This window comes from Hippichthys cyanospilos, chromosome 13 (genome assembly GCF_059441005.1).
Source record: "Hippichthys cyanospilos isolate Australia breed blue-spotted pipefish chromosome 13, RoL_Hcya_1.0, whole genome shotgun sequence".
Taxonomy (NCBI): domain Eukaryota; kingdom Metazoa; phylum Chordata; class Actinopteri; order Syngnathiformes; family Syngnathidae; genus Hippichthys; species Hippichthys cyanospilos.
In genome coordinates this window covers 5,772,512-5,794,028 of record NC_142381.1, presented here as the reverse complement: position 1 = coordinate 5,794,028, position 21,517 = coordinate 5,772,512, and the positions used below count along the sequence as shown (strand labels likewise).

The window sequence follows — 21,517 nt, the reverse complement described above, 5'->3', positions numbered from 1 at the left end:
AAATCCAACCATCTTGGGATGATGCACAATTGGGCTGTAAGGAGTCTATCTTGCCTGATAACCCAGCTCTTTCTGCTTCGCACCAAACTACCACCCCTCCCCCACAATTGTTATATTGCATGGCTATCCTCTTTTGAAGTGTTTGGATGGCGTTGTGTATATAAAGCCCAGCTCTGGGAAATGGGCTTATCGTGCGTGACTTGCAGTGCCAAGAACACATGCACAAACATGATCATGATACCATGTACACACATACTAGTTTTTAGCATCGGTAATTTATGCCAAACTGATTCTCCCTGCCATTCATTTTCTTTATTGTCTATCTTTTTTTCTGTCTTCATCTGCATAATTCCATCCTTCTCATATATGGTTATTATGTTCACCTAATTCACATTCAGTGCCGATTTTTCCCTCTTTTCAATCCCTTAATTTTTACCCCACACCTCCAGGTCTTTTTACCTTTCATTTGAACCTGACCACTGTGAAATCACCCCTTTAGCTATGTGCTGACAGCATAGTTTACTTTACTTGGTGAAACTAAAACTCAGTAAGCACGTGAGGAAGAGAGTTTGGACCAAGAAGCATACAGGACACGGAAGTGGAAAACGAGCAAGTTTTATTAAATAGAGCTAAACAGATGGAGCAAAATGAATGGTTGCAGTACAGATAATAAATATATGGCTGGGCTGTAACCAGTTGCAAAGTCCTCTCATTTTTTAAGCTACAACTTCATAGATGTACAATATATCATTAAAAAAAAAAGATTGCCATGTACATTGGATGTGTCAAAAAAAACCATTGTAGGCCTATAGGTATCAGCTACTGTATATGACTACATGTGAGAAAAAATGTGTCTTGTCCACAAGAACGGCGCTAGAGGGCTCATTATTGCGTCTGTCACTTGAGAGATTGTGTGTCTGGGCAGCCCAAATAGGACAGGGGAAATATATTCATCTTGAGACCAGACTGCCTTTAATCGAGAAGATTAAAGACTATCAGCTCTTAAAATGTGGAGGATGTGTCTTATGTTTAGGTTTGAGATCAATCATTACACAATAAGATGTCATACCACCCACCAATGGCCCATACGGTGCAGGCATGAGGAAGGACGACACAAAGGTGGGCAAAAAGAAAAGTGAATGAAATAAAAAAATATAATGAGACAGAAAAGCACACAAGGGAAATCTACAACAAAAGGCAGACAAAAATCACCACTTAAATTCAAGAATATAAAAAAAACATCCATTTAGCATGGAGCCTCTGAGGGACCATAACTTTTGGGAGATCTTGCAGAAATTGTCTATTATCTTGCAAAGGTTTTGCCCCATTAGAGATTTTGCACAATTAGTCAAACTTAAGACCGCACATTAAATATCCACAAATAAAAATATGCTTCTAAAAATGTATATAACCCAATGCATTTCTTTGAAACAAGAATACACATCTCTGCATATGTGTTCACAATGTAAGTCGACCATCTATAGGTAATCAGTTGCTGACAAACAACTCCTGGCAACAACCACCTTGTTACCTAGTACATTATATACAAGTGAGAGAAGCCACAGTCTCCCTGGACAGAAAGGACCTGAATACCTGTAAAACCCCAAGTAAACCTTGTGAGTCCTTTGACTATCAATCTGTTTCAAATATATTGCAGTGCTATTTACAGTTTAAGAAAAAAAAAACATCTAATCATCTTTATCCAATTTTACATTTGGACTTGACTTTTGCAGGTATAGTGAGAATTGGAGCAGTGTTATACAGAGTAAGGAATACATTGTCTTCACAATAGCATTCTGGACTATATGTATTATTCTGTGATGTCAGGAATAGTTTGCAAGTGGTGTTAAATCATTACATGGTTAAGAATGACAGAAAATGCAATCACATCAAAATGTCATACTGATTGGGCTGAAGCAAAGAGATCCATTTTAAAGATTACAAATGGCGGTAGATGGCAGTCCACTTCCTGAATGACAAGGAATATTATAAAAACATGTGAAAGAGTGCAGTAGTCTTGATTGCAAAGTGGAAGGAATCATGCATCTAGCCTCAAATGGCAAAAAGACAATCGTCTAGCTTCAGCAATAAAATCAGGACTGTTTGAGTTTTGTAATCAAAACTGAAATTGCCGGAGTATTCCGCCTCCATGCTTGCCATGCTTTTGAGACAGGCCTTTAAAATCGGGGTGTAAATGGTTTTCGTCTGATGCAGACGTCCATACTAATCAAAAGACACGGAAAGAACATTGATAAAACAAGAGAACACTAAAGTGAGGGAACTGACCGAAACCGAGTGCATATGTGTTAAGGTTCCCACCACTTGAAGGATGTTCATGTTTTGCAATAGTAAATGAAAGAGAAAAAAACATATCGTAAGAGAGTGGCAGGTGTCAAAGTGGTCAAACAGTCACGGCGGTCTAGAGCACGTTGGTTTCTATGTGTGTGTGTGTTGTCACTTTATATCTTCATCCAAGTTGACAGCGTGTGTTTCTGCACCTCAGGCTGATGATTCAGCTGTAATTGAACCTAGATGTTTGAGGAAAAAGCACACGCTGTTGAAATGGGGCAAAAGTGGAATAATATTCTTGTTTTGAGGCGTATTGGTGGACCACTACCTCCACATAGAAATGTCTAACTGCATCATCTTCTTGATATTGGACTGCAGTGTTAAGCACTGCATCATAGCAAAAATATAGCGTAGACTAGAATAAGAAGGGAAATGACTTGAAACTTTGCAGAAAGTGATGGCAAAAGTAATGATGAAAATTGAATGCGTCCTGACGCCAGTGAAGAGAGTAATAACTCTGCTAATGCCTTGATTGTTTTCCCTGCATGTCTTGTGTGAAATATCAGTGTGACAATAATTTGTAGTGATTTATCCCCAATCCTTTACGATAATTAGTTGACACCCAGTGTTCCGTGTTTTCAAAGTGTTTATGTTTCTGATTCCCGGAGTGCCGCGTATTAAGTAAACATAAGCATATTCTTTGTAATGGCAATAAGTCTTGGAGGCAAGTTGCAAACCACAGGGAAGGAACATTTGTGTTTGGCTAATGAAAAGTACTCTGAAGTAAACAACTGAAAACTTGCTTGGTATTTTTAATGATGCTAGAGGCTAGATGAGATGGCAATAGGGTAAAAAAAATATTAACAGGCTTATATGGCTCAAAGAAGTGTTTAAGTGATAAGTAGCGTCACGGCGTGTCACCATCAGGAGACTAGCTGTGCTCATCCTTGCAAGTTCAGTTGGGTTCAAGATAATTAATGTTCGTCCACACATCCTAAAGGTCACAAGATTAGAGTCTGACTTCAATAATTGTAAATGTTCTCAGGCCTACCTACCACAATGTTCCTAGTACTGCAAATATAAGACATTGGAATTATATGGATGGACAGAATAAACTCTCCAGGGAAACTGGAATTAAACTGAATGAAATGAGATTTTCCTTCGGTCAGATGAGGAAGAAACACAAGCCTTCTTGGCAAACTTTTGTTCCTTGTTCCAGCGCATTTCAGTCATATACTGTAAATAGCAACACAGCAGGTTTTCCAAAAGAAATTAACGTTTGTTCTCTAACTAGTGTAATTAGTATATAGTGCAGTCAAATACAGACAATACAACAGTGCTGAAAAAAATCATTAAAATGGTAATGGCACTGGAATCCAGTGAAGATGGACAAATGCCAATATTTATGTAAAATGCTCATGGCCAGTTAAAACCCAAACTTCCACATTTTCTACAAGCTGCAGACCTTAAGACTTTCTTTTGGCAAGCCTAACATAAAACAATGTCAGTAATCAAATCGAGATAGCCCAAAAGCATGAATTTAAGCTTTCGCATCCCACGCTGAGAGTATTATTCTGATATTTGCAATTTTACGGAGGTGGAAAAATGCCAAACGTGTAACCTCTTTGAAATGGAAATCAAATTGCAATATTTTGGCACACAGGCACTAGAAATTACCCCAACTCTCAGCTCAACTCTCATTTACCCCTAGGTGTGTCCTTCCTGAAGGCTAATCAAATGAGATAGTCTGTAGCCACAACCTTGTGTGTCACAATGCATTTCAGACACCTAGTCAAGGTGTCATTTACTTTCGACATGTAATCTTAAGGGTACTTACAACTTTTTCTAGATGGATAACATACATATATTATACAGTAAATACAATGTCCTGCACCCTACAAATTAAACCTCGCACTATGATTGACTTATCATCAACTCTTTTGGAAATTCATCCAATTTGTCATTGACAATAATGTACCTTTATGTTGCTTTATGATGCTGAAGTTCTTGTTGTTCTATTTCCATGTCCTTCAAACTGGTCGCTCTCATTCTTATTCCAAGTAAAAAAAAAACACTCAAGGACAGTCTTGTAAAAACAAGCAGACGGAGACTGAAAAATGGGATCGTTCGCCACATGATTGCGTGTTAACGTGAACCTTGGACCTTTTGGACCAATTACCGTCACATCACTTTTGAAACAAAAGGTGTCCCTGAGTAGTGACACACACATACACATACAGTACCTGAATAAGATGAAGACATACCAACTTTCATTCTCATCTTGGCGGGCCATCTGTTGCATGGCCCCTGTCAACTAAATGCCACCTGATGACATCACACTCCTGTCAACCTTTCCCCTTATCACAAACACACACGCAAAGTATTCACACTTAATCATATTCAACTTCTGCTTTGTCCTTGTTTTACTTCTACAACCTACATCACCTTTCTTACTGCCATGTATCTTTCCACACCTTTCCAGTAAAAGAACTACAGTATTGGTTTCATCTCAATGTGCTATTTCATCCAGTTTTATATCTCAGATTGCCAATAAATTTTTAATCTTGCTCAACCATTGGAGGGCACTCGTAGTTCGATTTTGGGTTTGCAGAACATCGGCATCTTGTGTGGGAAGTGCACGGTGTGATTTATAATAGGTCAGCATACAGTACAGTAGAGCAAACATCCTATGCTGTTGGTGTCTTTCCTTCCTGGTCCTTTAACCCCCATATCAAGGGTGTCATTTTTAGCTCAAGAGCTGCATGGAGGAAAATCTATTCACAAGTGATAAAATTGTCATATATCTTTAAAACAGTTGGTGTCATTTGTATGTAATTTTTTGTTTGTCCTGCTTTTGCTGGGAAATACATTTAAAAAATTAAGGATGAAGTTAAATAACTTCATTTTTGGTCCCCTATGTATCACAATGTAGCATTTTTCCTTAAGTTACAGGAAATCAACCTCTGTGACTTTTTTCCATTTGTTAAAAAAAAATACGTAAAAAGATGAACAAAGAAACAAACAAATCACAGGTATCTAGAGGAAGGAAAATGTCCCAATCAAAATCTGTGGTTGTGACACATTAAAAGGATGTCGAGAAACGTTGGTAAATTTGTCGGTTTGCTCTCACTTCTCAGCTAATTACAGCCATCAAATACATACGCTCACGCGTTCGATGCATGCACACACACGCAGATTCACGGTGCTATGAGCAGTTCTTGGACAGCTAATTAAAGCGTCTGCTTCTACCTGATCTCTGCAACTTTAATCTTTAATGTTGGACTGAATATCCACTGCAGTTCTTTAATTGTTCAAGGGGAAATAAAAACAACATTTCTATAATTTATCACCTCATAGACAATGCTATGACCATATTTTACTGGAATGTCACTCAGAATGCAAACCAATCAAGTTTATTTATAAAGCACATTTAAAAACAACCTCAAAGGGCTGACCAAAGTGCTGCACAATTACTAAAATACAAAACAAGTTATCACGTGCAATTATAATAGTAAAACAGTAACAAAATCAATATAGAGCAGAGTTAGAATAAAAAAGGGAGGTAAAACAGGCAGAGCCAAAATTACTTGTCTGGTATAGAGTGAATGGCCGAGAGAAGAGGCAAACTGTTAACAAAAGTCACAGAAAAAAGCTTTGCTTTTTTTGTATGAGCGTGTTTTTGATGGTTTGCTTTGAAAAAATAGTTCTGTTAAAGACTTATTGGTGTCCCAATACTTCTGCAGTTACTGCGGCCATTCAAAGTGTTCCATTTTTTTGGCAGTTGAGTTTAGTTGCACTTTCAGAGCTAATATGCTCTGCTTTTGCTGTTTGTTTTTCCTTTTTTAATAAAAAAAAAAACTTTTAGTGTATTGATTTGATTTCTCTCATCCATCATTATCTTAATACATTACCCATAGGTCTCTTTCCACCATCTTTTTAGTTACCCCCTGCCACCACATCTTGTTACATTAGTGACCTCAGAGCTACTTGAAAGGACTATTCTCATAAAGTTTCATTGTAGCCACATGGCTGGATGAACATAATTTACCACAAGGGAAATTAATGAAAAATAATTGAATTTATGGAACAGTCACTCTGCATTAAAGTAGTGCTTGCCAAACAGTATAATCCCTGCAAGAAGATGCTGTGTTGAATGACATGTTCATTATAAAAATAGCCGAGGGAGCTTCGAGTACAGGCAGGCTAGAGGGAACATTTGTTATTTATTTATTCATGTATTTGTTTATTTATTTTACATTAGTACTTTAAACACAGCTTTAAAAAAAAAAAGACTGGTCCCACCACTTCGATTCCAGAATTGAAAATGTGTGTTTCTCAGGACTATCAGACTTTGTCGTTTGGAATCAAATCCAATTGGGGTAATTAATGTCTCATACTTTTATGCAATGAAGCCATTTCTGAGCGTTGCTCTTCCTTCAATATACTAGTTCATCTTTGCGATGCTCTACTGTCATCCAGTGGTCAAACTATTGTATTACACCATCATTTCCATTGGCTTGCTGTAAAAAATGAAGACGTTTAAAATCAAAGATGGATGTTTTCAATTTAGAAAATGTGTACTTACAGTTTACTCAGCTTCTACTATTGTACATGTGCTTTCTCTATTCATTCAGTCCAGCTTGCGCATTTTAAAATTGCGAAATTATCTTAAAATGTAAAACAATCCTGATCTGGATTGCAAATCAATGAGGCTAATCTTGATACCCATAATTTAGATCCTTCAAAATGGACTTCGATTTGTGAAATTGGGTGTGGCCAAAATGGGTTTCTTTCAATGTGTGATGGTGCTTATGTTTTCTTGCAGTTGCTGTAGATGATACCAATATTAAGAAGACTAATAAATAACGAACAAAGTAAGTTAATAGTGTGCTTGGAGACACCCATGATCTCACTTTGTCTCATCAAACAAGAAAACTTTCATTTTCATGGTCTAAGAGTCTTTCAAGTGCTTTTTGGCAAACTCCTAACGGACCGGTTATTTCTAGTAACTTTCAGGCCTGATCGGTGGAGTGCTTCAGAAATGGTGTCCTTGTGGAAGGTTCTCATTTCTCTACGGAGGGATGCTGGAGCTGTGAACGAAATCTTGGTCACATCCCTGGCTGGGTCCCTTCTCCCTCGATGGTACAGAGCCCCTTTCGTTTGCAGAGCCCTTCACTCACCTGTGGAACCTTATTTAGACAAGTGCGTCTTTTCAATTTTGAGCATACTTAATCAGTTATGAATTAGATTTCTTTTTCTATTATTTTCTACCAGAATTAACCAATACACAACATTCACGCCAAACAAGGTGTCATCCATCCGACATCAGGAACATCACGTTTGATGACATCATCGCATAACTTTGAAACCAAAGACCCTTAAAGGTAAGATATCACTCATAGACTTAATTTCAAACATGCTTGCTTCCGCAATTATTTTGTTCAGTGAAGGAAGACGTAAACAATGTAATTAGTGCACCTAAATTAAAATGACGAATACAAATTCAACATGACCCAAAAAAACGTGATTAATTTAAAACTTAAAGGTATACACTTTGAGCTATCCACTTTTTTTAAATAAAATTTTATAATGCAAATGGCACTAGATTATAAAAGGCAGCAGAACATCTCAGAAATCCTGCAACAGGAATTTTCTTGACATTGACCTGTGTTCATCCTCATTTCAGAAATCCTTCCTCAAAAGTATAAGACAATCAAAGTCTTGGGAAAAGGCAGCTATGGAGTTGTACTCAAGTGTTTGGACCGGGAGACAAAAGAAAGTTTGGCTATAAAGATTGCCAGGCCGGGGAGGAACATCCAGCGTGAGGTGTGTTGCTCTGCTCATTTTTTACTACCGGTGATTAGAAGAGCAAACGAAAGTGAAGACGGTTCTAAGTGCAAAAGAAAATGCTATTGTCTTGAAAAGTCCTAAAATCCTTGACAGTATCCCTTGCTTACCTGGCTGGATAAATAGAACTCCAAACATTCACATAGTTTTTAGTTATTTTCCTTAAAGACCTTTGTAATCAGCAATACAATTATACCTATCGTTCAACATCTAAGTTCAGTTTGTGTGTTTTCATTGCTCACATTGTGAATGTGTAGGGCCCTCTTTTTGCTGACTACGCCCAGCGTTAAAATTTGACTCATCATCTTTTTGGTGCCAGTGTTACAATTCAATTGACTTTCAGATTAGGGTGCTCCCAATTACAGCAATCCCGATTTATGTACATACGACATTTGTACATACGTTTGATCTCTCGGAAAAAGCATGTTTATCGAGAAAAAAAGAACATAGTTTTGTTCAGTGAATGCTGCTCACATCTTGATCCTCATGGCATAACGACGATTAGGTAAATGATAACTAAATCATTGTGACGCCCATGCTAGATCATTGTGGCGCCCAGGAGTAACTTCAAAATAAAATTGTCCCAATGTTGTTCGTTTCATACTTTACTTGATAGCTTATGTTTTATTTTGAAACATTTTATGACTTCCTTTATAAGCTGCCAAGTCACCAGACACATTTCACTGGGACACATGCTACTACGGTTCCTGCTCCAGGAGTTGGGGCACATGCTGCTCCGGTAAAGATTTCACCATCCATCCATCCATGCATCCGCCCATCTTCTACCGTTGTATTCCGGGGTCGGGTCGCGAGGGAAGCAGCTTGAGCAAGGAAGCCAGGCTTCTTTCTCCCCGGCCACTTTGTCCAGCTCCTCCGGGAGGATCCCCAGGTGTTCCCAGGCCAGCCGAGAGACACGCTCCCTCCAGTGTATCCTTCCTCCCTGTGGGACATGCCCGGTACGCCGCACAATCACAATCAGTACCCGTCCCCTCAACCAAAGGTGGAAGGAGGCTACCCTCTCGTACACCGGGGTAACCACCGATGTACAGTTGCAGAGCTGAGGGGGCATTATGTATGCCCACTCCTGCTTTGCACCTCTTGATGCAACTGGGTAACTCCAGAGCGGAAGAGAGACCAGCCCCTCTTGAGCGTATCAGATCCCAAGCTGTGTGTGGAGGCGAGTCCAACTAGATCTAGTCGGAACTTCTCGGCCTCGCACACCAGCTCAGGCTCCTTTCCTGCCAGAGAGGTGACATTCAATGTCCCAAGAGCTAGCTTCTGTAGCTGGGGTTCGACGCGCCAAGGCTCCCGTCCTTGGCTGCTGCCCAGCTCACCATGCAGACAAAAATTTCACCAATAAAAACAAGTATATTAATTCATTGCTACTGTATTCACCCAATATAAAAAAATGTGCACATGGCTAATTACTATGGTAATTTATAGATGTGTAGCTTTAGTTTGGGGGGGGGGGGGGGGGGTCGCAGGAGATCTGCAGGGGATGAGACTCACAAGAACAAGTTTGATGAACTTACAGTTTTATAACACACAACACACAGTGCATCAGAGCGTGACAAGCGCCACTAACTCTCCCCACAGGTCGAGCACTACGAATGATCCACATGCAATGCAAGTTTTCTGAAATGGGAAGGCTCTGCTTGTGCTGTCATTCTTTCTTATTCCCTCATGCACCTGCTCACACAAAGATACTGATATATTCTAATTGTATGCATTAATTCTCTTTAAGTCGATATGTTGGCAGTTAAAAAATTGTCTAAGTTACAGGAATTTGAAAGTTGCCAAGTTGGGATCCCTAGTTCTGACAAAAAATGCTTTTTGAAGATTTGGCACATTCTTCTTTCAAATGTACAAAGCAGACTACCTTTGGAAAAAGACATGAGCCAAAACTTTCAGGAAGTGTTAAATGACCACTGGATGGTAAATTCCAATAACAGGTCAGGACATCTGGTACTAGCCTTCTCGAAAGTTTTTTTTTTTTTTTCTGAAATTGTTGCAGATTTGTAGAAAAGCAGTGTTACAATGCATGCCACTATTTGTGTTGCTGCTCATTCACATTGAGTTCCAGTAGTGCAAACAGTTGCTGTAAAACTTGCATCACAATTGTTTGGTAAAAGTTGTGTACAACTTCCCTCTTATTGTCCCATTTTAACAACAGGAACCTTGGGATCTACACAGATTTATGTTATACATCACCAAACTTGTGTTTCCAGGCATCCATACTACAGCTGTTAATGGACATTAGACTGGATCGGGACCACATTGTTAAGTACTATGCTGGATGCTCCACTGACAAGTATCTCGTCTTTGAAATGCTGGATATGAGCCTGTCTCAGTATTTGCAGACAAATGGTCCTATGCAACTTAAGGAAATCAGACCCATCATTCAGCAAGTGAGCATGGAAAATATATATATATATATATATATATATATATATATATATATATATATATATATATATATATATATATATATCAGAAGTAGCATTTTTCTTTATAAATAACTAATTGTTGCCATCTAGCTAGCCACAGCGTTTGATGCACTTAAAGCTGTGGGAGTGATCCATGGTGACGTTAAACCGGACAACATCATGCTTGTGGATCAGAAAAAGCGGCCGTTCACAGTGAAACTGATTGACTTCAGTGTGGCTCTCAGTCGACCTGAAACCAAGAAGGTCGTAATGAGACAGGTTGCTTATTTCAGGTAAGTCATTTTGAAACAATTTTTGCTAGTTTCATGTTTTATTTGGTTATTGAAACGTTTTTTTTTCCAAGAGCTCCAGAAATCATCCTTGGGCTTCCTTATGCTGAGCCCATTGACATGTGGTCCCTTGGTGTTGTAATCATAAAGATGGTGCTGGGCATTTTCCCCTACATGGGAAGCACAGACTATGACTTGGTAAGGTATAGGGCTGATAAGGAATGATTATCGAACCCTCCGAAATTTCAGTTTTAACATCATATTCACAAAGGGGGATGAGCTACAGCATTTTCCACTTGAGAATGTTTTGGTTTACTTTGTCTTGAAATGGTATTGGTTTTATCTGTCTAGCTGGAATGTATGATTGGTGTCCTCGGGCTGCCACCAGAAAACGTCCTCAAAGCCGGAAGGTTAACAGAGAAGTTTTTCGACAAGATCGATTTGGGTCAGTGGACTTTCAAGGTAAAATAGAACTTTTTTTTTTAGATATTGTAGAATTATTTAAACCTTAACTTTACATCTTCAATCAAACTACTTGATTTCAAATTGTCCCTGCAACTGATACTGTTTATGTACCATGCATCAGGCCCATGATCGATACTGTTGATAACAGTGTTGGGCATAGTACTTCAAAGCTGTAATGCATTATTTATTACTTGGTTGAAAACTTTGCTTAAGCTTGCATATGAAGAATTAAATTTGTTATCTTGAGCTGATAGCACAATACAATTACCATGAGTGGCTTCTTTTGAGCTCAGCGTCATAGGATCGTTCCATCTCCATGTAAAATGTCCTCATTCTTCAAAAAAAGTTTATCTTCCCTCCTTCAGGCGCGACAGGAATATGATGTCGAGTCAAAGACACAACAAAAAGGTGAAGTGGAGTCAAACCGCAAAGTGAGCTTCAAGGTTCGCTCTATGGAAGAAATGATCAAGGTTGGTCACCCCAAATTGAACGCTCTAACGTTTCCAAAAGTCTGACTAAATTCGTTTGCAAACTATTCAGATGTTTCCTGAGAAAAACAGTGAGGTTGACAGTTTTTTTGAGCTGTTAAAAGCATTGTTCAAGTGGGATCAGCGAGAGAGAATTACACCCAGCAAAATTCTCAGGCATCCCTTCATCACTCGAAGCTACATCTACAACAACTCCCACCTTTGCTTTTCCCGGGGACTTCATCAAGCCCTACAAGCGGTCACCAACCATAGCCCCATGAAATGCGGCAAACTGGGCTGCAGATGTGTTGTTGCTTCTCCATCTTGCCCATTTATAAGGAAAAAACACCCTTCGAAGGCTAAGGGTATGCACTGTATGAAACGTTTATTTACCCGGATGAAGAAAAGCATTTTACTCTTACTGCTTGATGGTGCATGTGCAGCGAAGATTCAGTAAGACACAAAGCCCGGACATTCTTCTGACCTTTGTTTATGTGGACTTAAAACACGTCCATTGCAAAAAAATATGCCTAAAATGTTGATGTAAATAAGGAGATTTTACATTTTCATCCCAGCTACGCCCATCACTAGTTTGTATATGTCATATTTTTCAAAGTGGACAACTACCAGGATTTATTGTTTACCTCATCTTGGACCAGATCCTTTGAATAAGGAACATTTTCTTATAGTGGACTTGATTTTACTGCATGAGACTGTAGGAACTACAGTGACGAGAGTCATCTTTATTTTTTCATAAAGATGTCAGGGCTTTTTTTTTTAAATGATAGGAATAAAGTTTTATTTTTCATATGAATAGAATGAGTTTGGACTTTCCTTGTCTTATACATGGTTTTCTTTTTTTGATAAATCTTGCAAAAAAAAAAATCTAGCATATTCCAAGAACGATGGACATGAAGATAAGGGGATTTATTGCTGAATGTTAAAATGAATACACATTAATTTTTTTTCACCAAGTGGAAATAACGAAACAGTTTGCTGACTGCTTAATCCATGCACCCAACTACCAGTACCACTAGGACATGCAGGGGAGAGGAGAAGAAAGGGATTTGGTTGAAAAAAAAAAAAAACATGATAGAGCCAAACTGCGTGACATACACAGATATGGAAGGGTGTTGCATGTATTTGTATATGTTAGTGTATGTGCTTGGTTGTGAATGCGATTTGTGTAACATCTGTCGAGGTTTGAAGGGTAAAGTGTGAGGAAAAATAGGTTGGGAGTGTTAACAATTCAACTAGCTCTAGAAGCACACTACCCTCAAGTATTTCCACATTGCAAGTCCCAGATTGATTACAGTGATAATAAGACAAAACTAGGCAGACCTCAGAGCCACAGAGGCAAATCATTTTTTATATATATATATATATATAATTCTAATATGATCCCCCCTGGATTGAAGGGGTTGCTCCTTTTAAAAATACGTTTTTTTTTTGTTTTTTTTTACTGTGATCCATGCATCTCTTGTGTGAAAACAATATGAGTGGGAATATTATTGTACTGTATTTGATACATTGAACCTGGAGGGCTTCTAGTCCCAATGCGCTGTACATATCTGAAATGTAGGGGTTTCTGGCTTTGTCACCGTACTGTAACTGTGCTGAAGATGGGGCCTTGATTCACCAATGCTTCTGAAGATCTCCAAGGGGTAAATAAAGACATGAATGTGTGTGAATGCGGGATAGCGGAAGGGGTCGGCAGAGACAAGTATAACAAAGCATTCAGTCGATATGACCAAGCAACACAAATTTACCAATAAAAGAATTGAAACACATATCGAGGATGCGCTAACACCGGCGATTAGCTTTGAGCTAAATGAAAAGTAAAGCCAGCCTTGCCTTGATGTCAATCGTTTTCCTTCACATGAGAGCAGTTTCACAAACATTTCTAAAAAATAAACCCAAGGGGTGCCTGCAATTCTGTGCTACGCCCCTGCATCAGAAGTGGTCACTTTGAAACAGAGAACCTTTGGATGTAAATAGGGGTGTCCCGTTCCAATATAGATGTTGGTAAAAAAACCAATACTGGATTACATTGAGCAATTCAAAATCCCAGATTTTAGCACTCATATACAACATACACTGTACTTTATTAGGGTTTATTCTAAAGTCCTCCAAGTCATCCATCCATGCACTTTCTTTGTGGTATCTTCCCAGGGGCTGCAGCTGCGCTGGAGCCTATCCCAGCTGTACACCCTAAGATGGTTGCCAGACAACCACAGGGCATGCAAAGACAAATATTCAAACAAACAAATACATCTGAGGGCAATTTAGAGCGTCCCATATACGTACTTACCATGCATGTTTTTGAAATGGGGGAGGAAACCAAAGTACTGCAGCCAGAGGAAACTCACGCTGGCATGAAGAGAACATGCAAAATACACGGAATGGTCAAAGCCGAAAGTGAACCCACGACCTCTGAATTGTGAACTTTTACTGCACTGCCCCATTAATTTGTTCTGTATTTTTCTCAAGTGCAGTGCATTGTCATGTTTGAGGAATTCATATCAATTGTCAATTGAAGACGTGCTGGAGCCTATCCCAGCTGTTTTGGGGCCGTAGGCGGGATACACCCTGAACCGGTTGCAGGAAACGCAGAGACAAACAAGCATTCACGCTTACAAAGACAATTTGTTGTGTCCGATCTGCAGAGATGGGAAAATCAGGTCCGAAAAGTAAATACCTTGCCACAGTTTGGTTTTAGCCATATGTGCTTTCACTTAACAAATAAGTTAATGAGCCCATTTGACTACAAGTTGATTAGAAGCACTTGTGGCTAAAGCCAAACTCTGGCCGGATTTTTATTTCCTGGACCTGGATTTCCCCAGCTCTGCCGTTATGCATAACCTGCATGTTTTGGGGAATGTGGAAGTAACAGGGGCACGGAGAGAGCAAGCTCTGCACAGACCGGAATCTAGCCCGCGACCTCCGCTCTGTGAGGCCCTAATCACTCTCGTAAATGCCATATTTAAAAAATAAAGGCGTGTATCGTTCTTGCTGATGTCGTATCAGAAGTGAAAAGGTTGTACGGGACACCCCTAGATGTCAACAAAAAAACAAAGGATGGAACTCGCTTGCATTCTCTTGCACACATCCTCAACCGCAGCCCTGACCTGAACGCATCAGACTCGGTCAAAGAGAGAGGAGGGGGGGTGATTCTGGCCCGCGAACTGAGAGGCTGTTGAGATGACAAGCTCTCTCCGCTCAAGTCTTTTGGCTGCGATGTGATGGGGAAGTCCTGAGACACAGTGCGGCTCTAAGCTGCTGGCATAGGAAATATGTGGGCTTGGCAGTCCACAGGAGGCCGAAGTCAGGCTGGATTTGGACAGGCGGGTTTTGATGGGGACGAGTGGGGGGGGGGGCTCCCTGGCCAATGACTGCTCACGAGGGAAGGGTCAGTGCAATGGAGCTTCTGGCAGCATGAGGATCAGTGGAAGGACCGCGCGAGTAATACAACGGCATGAGGCGCAGGCGTACCGTACACACACGCTGAGAACCAACCCGAGTTATGGAGGCACCCTGATCACGTACATGAGAATGTATCCCCATTCACAATTCCACTTCTCACCGAATAAATAAATCAGGCAGTGAGCAGAGACGTAAATGAACGACGCGTATTCATCCAAAGTGAGAAAACTAGCCGGCACACCCAAACGCGTCAGTGACTAATGTTTCCGTGAGGCGAGCGCTTTGCGTGAATCGAAACTATGTAAACAGACACCTTGTACACAGAAGGACTCAATATTGCATGATGACATAATCAGGTCACAGTTGAAAAAGAGGAGGATCCCAAATCAGAGAAAAGAAAAGAAAGCAAAAGTAAGGAAGAGGATCGGTCTCTATAAAAATGAGAAGTCTTTATAAGAAAGGCTACAAAACTCAATGGGACCTCCGACTTCAGCATACAGCAAAAGGCACCACAATATTATTCTAGTTATCTAACTTGTGAAAAAATTGGCACGTAATTCTCGTAATTTCATCTCTCATACCGCTGTAAATCAAAAAACCTTGACATATAAATATTTCCCCCATTATAAAAAAGTCTTTGCTGTTAGCTAGTAGACAATTTTTGCTGAAATGAAAATAAATATTTCATTTTTTTACAATATCTGTCTGTTATACAAAATAAAAATATTTCTCCTTGGTGCAGGTCTCTAGTCCAAAAGAAGGAAGAGGCGTGTGCGAGGTGGAGTGGCGTGGGAGGGGGGGAGGGTTGCGCGGGTCGGGTGAGGAGGGAGGTCGGCGGCAGTCTTAAAGGGGCACGTTGTCCGACTTGAAGCGCTGCGACTGCGAGCCGCGACTCTGCCCGTTGCTCCGATTCCCCGGCCGACTCGGTCCGCGGTGAGTCCGTGCGTCGGCCCCCGACGACGAATGGAAACCCGGCACGGATAAAGGCAGGTCCATGTTCATGTTCTGCATACTGAGGAAAGGCGTTCGCTCCCCTTGAGCTTCATCTTCCTCCTCCTCCTCTTCCTCGTCCTCCTCTGATTGGCTGAAGCTCTGTGACCTGTAGTCCCGTAGGCCCGCTGACCTCTGAGATACGTGTCCGTTGAGCCGGTTGCGTCGCGGGCGCCGTCGACTCCGGATGGGCTCCCTTGAGGAGGCGTACTCCTGCGTGGTTTCATAGGCCTCTTCATCAGGTAGACGGTAGGGGCTGGACGGGAGACTTCCTGTGCTCTCTGTCAGGTAGGGTCGACGCGGTCGTCGAGGTTGCCTGTACAGACTGCCGTCCTGCCACATGAAAGAATGCTTGCCGGTTATTTGCCGCACCGGTAAACACCGTTTGAAACATGCTGTCTCTCACGACGTGAGAAGGGGTTAACCGAGGGTGATCGCGTACCGATTTGAAACGTTATAACTGATGTTTAAAGTGTGAGAGAGGCCACGTGACGAGGAAAAAACAAAATTAAGGACATCGTGCAATCAAAACTTTTCTGACTTTGATTGGGGTGTGTAATTGACGGAATTAGGGCCAATTAGCGGAATCCGTGTAATGTACAGTAAGTAAACTGTAGTTAACAGTAGGTAAACTGGAGACTATTCCACATGACTTTGAGATTAGAGTTGTACAACCTGGACTGGATGCTCTTTAACTGCAGGGCATGTGCAGTGCATAATTGAGGGTTGGACTTGTTTTTCCAAATGGGTCTGCCGTTCTATTTGTCAGCACTGCTAGTTATTTACTGCATTTCTTGAGGTAAATACATAAGTTGAATTTCTGCCATTTCTCAGATGAACATTCAATTCATTCACTGTCAATGCTGGCTATAGACATCAAAGACGTCTTTTTTGCGGGCTGCCAGAGAATGATTTCATGTATGTGAAGCTTTAAATGCATTGATTTAATAAGTTGCTCATTTTGTCTCATTGTATAATGTTGCTAGGGTGTATTCTTTTTACTTTGCAAGAGGTTCGGCAATATGTGGACAACTTTTGACATCGTCGCTGGTCGCTTTATTGCAAAGCAGTTGCTCGAGGGGTTCGGAAAAGTCACAAAGTCAGCAGCACTGAAGACACAAGTCATTGCTCTTGCCCGCTGTTACCGCCTACACACTTGCACATCAAGTAAAAGCACTGCGTACTTCATGTTTGATTTTGACTTGATGAAGACTGCAAGGCCTGGTGACAGCCTGTGGGCGGGTCGGATGTAACCAATGGGCCATAATTTGCTGAGTTTTAATTTCACGTCTTTGATGAACATTACATGCTGGTTTTTTTTCCTTTTTTACTGTAATTGATATTCATTTGTTTTTATGAAGCGGCATTTTAATCTGGGAACTAACGTTTTCCAATACTGTATTTCCAATTGGGAAAATATTTTCAAAAACAAATAAATAAGGGGGAAGATTATATAGAAAGCTTCTGTACACACATCAGGGCATCTTAGCAACGGCTGGTCGTCGTCTCTGTGGTAGGCTGCAGCGGCAGGTGGTAGGGAGAGGGCGTGGCTTGTGTTAGGTGATGTGATGTGGAAGGTAGGAACCTGGGGTGGCAGCGGCGGGTAGTGGAACTCCACCGGAGACAAGCGAGCTGGTGTGGTCAGCGCCGACACATACCTGCATGGAGACAAGACAGTCAGCACGTTTTTCACTTAAATCGATACTTTACTTACTTCGTTGTTTTCAGCAGTAAAAACTTGTGTTCATAATTTCATAACTTTTCACGGACAACTAATACCTTTGAAAAAGCATTTTGAAAATTGCTGTCAACTGAAAATTACCTCACAATTGCTCAGCCAACGGCTAAGATTAGGAACGTTACCAAACGCGGAAAACAGGTGAGGCACTCTAGAGTGAAGTGTCATTTTCTTTGTGAAGTGGGTCTGTTCCAGTGGCGCTCCGGAGCTGCCACCAGGCAAAGCAGATTGGCAGATCGGTGATGGAAATATGAAAATTAAGACTTCCTTGACTCTGCCACATTGGATGGAAAATTACTTTATACGTAAATTATACAGCTGATGTCAGAGGAAGCCCCCCCGCCCAAGAAAAACAACAAAAACAAATCTCATGTCCTCCTACCCCCTATACACATGTTTATTCAAGTTATGTGTCCCCCTTTTGTTGCCAGTGAGAAATCCACCAGAGGTCTGTTCGCCTGGGCAATGAAGAGACCTCTGGTTCACATCCAGGGTGACCACACCACAAAAGGAATGTCTCCTTTTGTTCTGCTCATGTTTGAAGTATCAGCAGAGGCTTACCAGAATACAACACAAATGTTCTTAAAACATCGTTAGAGAAAGTAAATAAAAGTTTAACTCCTATATCAAATGTATCGCAATATAAATTAAAGGAGAGAAATTAAAAATCCAATAGAAAAAAATAAACAAGTAAAATACACGTGCCAGAAAAATCTTCAATACAGCAACAAAATATTAGAATGTAGTTGCTTCCAAATCAAATATTCAAGTTTTGACCTTCACTGTAACATGCAAAGTTTGTGTTGTTGGGGTTAAAATTCAAAATGTGGCTGTAAATCACCAACTTGAACTTGTATACACGACTTCTAGTACAGACTATAGAAGGAAATTGTACATATTTTCTGCCACTTGGTGTCGTCAAAAACTAAATAGAGTTTGTGTTCTCAAACGTTTTAAAGAGACAGTAGGCCTACAGAATGAATGGAGTTTCGCACTCAAAGGCACCCCCTATAGTTTTCAAGTGTATATTACTTTGTGGTTAGGTCAATACAAATGACAATTTGACAGGCAAGCAAATTTGTGCTATATTATAATGTCTTTAAATGACACTTCTGATCATTTGATAGATCTGATAGATCATTTTAGTTTTGGAAAAAGGAATGGAAAAGAGTTCAAATCTCTTATTTTGAGATCGAGTTACAGCATGCATGCACAAAGGCGATTTTGCTACCTGTCACTGTGAGGTGAATCCCTTAGTGAATCGTAGGAATCGCCGTACTGCATTCCTGGACTGGAAACATTCGTACAGCCCCAGTGGGCCCTCCTTGCCATACAAGCTGGGCTGCTGCATTTACTGGTTCCAACTGAGCTGGACAGGCCACCTGACTGGCAGTCTGAATTCATGCTGTCTGTTCGCTCAATGCTCCACGTCTGCTCCTCGTGTCTGCAGATGTAAGTACAGAAGCACTTGAAAAGCTTACCACAGCACTGGCAAGGCAAAAAGAACATAAAGGAGAAAAGTAATGCCATCAAAAGTAATCTTTTGATGGCAAACGTGAACTCCGATAAGGAAAACGTATTACCAGGTGATGACATGAGGATATTTTTTACATTTTTACACATTAAACCATACAAGTGTAGGAAAGTGCGTGTGAATTTTCGTGTAGTTTTTGGGATACTCCCTCTGCTAATTAGCTAGCATAGCTGACTAGCCACTGCAGCAATTTTTAGGAGGCATTTTGGAGGTCCTTATTATTTACATTGACATTTTTACATTGAAAATAAATAAATAATAATGAAGAAAAACTATATACCAGCAATAATATGAAACTTAAAAAAAACTTAACAGTAATTTAACACGGTATGCTGATTAACATTATAATACTAGTACAGAAGATAACATAGGAGACAGGAGACAGAAACGAAGCTTAAGTCAGACTTGACCTGTCCATACATGTATTCTGTCTTCGATAAACTGATTGGTTTGTTTTGTGGGGCAGAAGCATATGAATAAAACATGCTTGCACAGAAGATGTGTATGTAAGAGCTACCTGGATGCATGTGAGGCAGTGGTTGAGTGATGTGACCGGGTAGACATTCTGCTGCCTGCGTAGTTGCCAGCACCTTCAGCTCCGTGGCTGATGACACACTCTGTGGTCGGAACACTCTTGGAGATGTACTGGAAATCACACGCATACATGTTTTACTAAGAAAAATGGATCTGAAATATTCGAAGGCTTCAGAAGTTGTCAAAGCCGTTCTATTTTCATCAGGGGCATTTGGACTAATAAAAATCATTTGGTTAAAAGAGAGAGAGAGAGAGATGTGGAAAGGAAGTATTTGACCAAAGAGGACCGCACTTCTTTCCTAGTGTGGATTCTATCAAACAAACTGTACTAGACAAGGGTCTGGGCCTGTAAACTCTGGTCTATGTTTTGTATTGATTATGTCCGTGTGTATTTAATGCAACATGTCTATTAGTTAATTCTGACATCAGAATTACCTGTGCCTTTCTCTGCTGCATGTTTCTACTATTTGGACTTACATCAACCATGGGAATTTCCTCAGGACCAGGCCCAGGGTGGTTGGGCCCATTAGCCAACATGCGATTGGGTTGCTCCACGCATTGATTCTGGTTCTGATGGAGGTGACGTTGCATCTTCTTTCTGTGCTTCCTGTAAGTTAAATAATGGGGAAACAATAACTGGTTTGGTAACATGGTTCATGCATTGTTCAAGTCCTTGAGTAACAGTATCTGATTCTGTGATTCTGACCCGTTATAACCCTGAAATTGTGGCTAGGTGTGTCAGATTAACATCAATTTTGATCAAGTTTTTGGAGTGGAGAGAACTAAACAAACCATGCATTCATAAAAATATACATCGATGTAATGTCATATATTATATATAAACTTAACATAAGTGGTTTATTTGAACAGTATATTCAAAAGGGCATACTTGGTTTTGCAGTAGGCCACCACACAAACAATGCCGACCACCAGCAAGGCCACACAGATTCCTGTGATGGTCAGCATCCGCCTTTGGTAGAGCTCCTCGGCCTCTGTGACAGAAAACGTACAGACGTGCATATACACACGTTTATTTGCACACAGCACACACATTTATGCATTGCAGACACAAAGGCACAATGCGGGCGCACACATCATGCACAGCACACATCCCCACAGAGACACACACTATATTATGTTATCACATTGGACTTACTTTGTCATTTTTACTGCGCAATTTTGGGACCCGAAACATTTCTGTCGGAACCCATACTTTTTTAGTATTGCGAGTCTCTGGGACTCAACAGTTTTCAGAGGTAAAATAAGGACTGGTATAATGTACGCCAAAAGCTAAAATGCCAATTTTCTTTCATTAATTAATTTATTTTTTAACTTGCACAAGTCAACATCCTATGGCATTATCGGAAAAAAATGCTATGATTTCAGCGTTACAGTCTTACAGGTACATTAGAACGTATTTGCAAACATGTTCAAGTGTATTTGCATGTATGTGTGAATGTACATACAAATACATTCAGATGTTTGCAAGTCAAATATGTCTATATGTGGTGTGT

General features: G+C 40.4%; 2 protein-coding genes across 4 annotated transcripts in view; one reads left to right on the top strand and one right to left on the bottom strand.

The window, feature by feature from the left end:
• The first annotated feature begins 7,744 nt into the window (after positions 1-7,744).
• LOC148413606 (homeodomain-interacting protein kinase 1-like) lies at positions 7,745-12,555 on the top strand. The gene is made up of 8 exons (XM_088431527.1): positions 7,745-7,834; positions 7,976-8,115; positions 10,365-10,544; positions 10,674-10,855; positions 10,927-11,050; positions 11,204-11,314; positions 11,683-11,787; positions 11,858-12,555. Exons 1-8 carry the CDS (start codon positions 7,798-7,800, stop codon positions 12,239-12,241), a joined length of 1,263 nt encoding a protein of 420 aa, XP_088287653.1. The 5' UTR covers positions 7,745-7,797; the 3' UTR covers positions 12,242-12,555.
• A 141-nt stretch (positions 12,556-12,696) lies between these two features.
• Positions 12,697-21,517, bottom strand: part of LOC148413605 (pro-neuregulin-2, membrane-bound isoform-like) — a 37,298-nt gene continuing 28,477 nt past the window's right edge. For 2 of the 3 annotated variants that reach the window (XM_088431523.1, XM_088431525.1), the window contains 6 exons: positions 20,893-20,995; positions 20,481-20,610; positions 19,987-20,114; positions 19,167-19,379; positions 17,672-17,855; positions 12,697-16,530 (listed from right to left, as the gene is read on the bottom strand). In XM_088431523.1, the coding sequence (XP_088287649.1) occupies positions 16,051-16,530; positions 17,672-17,855; positions 19,167-19,379; positions 19,987-20,114; positions 20,481-20,610; positions 20,893-20,995 (1,238 nt within the window). In that variant the 3' untranslated portion in view covers positions 12,697-16,050. The remainder of the gene's footprint in view (positions 16,531-17,671; positions 17,856-19,166; positions 19,380-19,986; positions 20,115-20,480; positions 20,611-20,892; positions 20,996-21,517) is intronic. The other variant, XM_088431526.1, reaches the window with a different exon arrangement.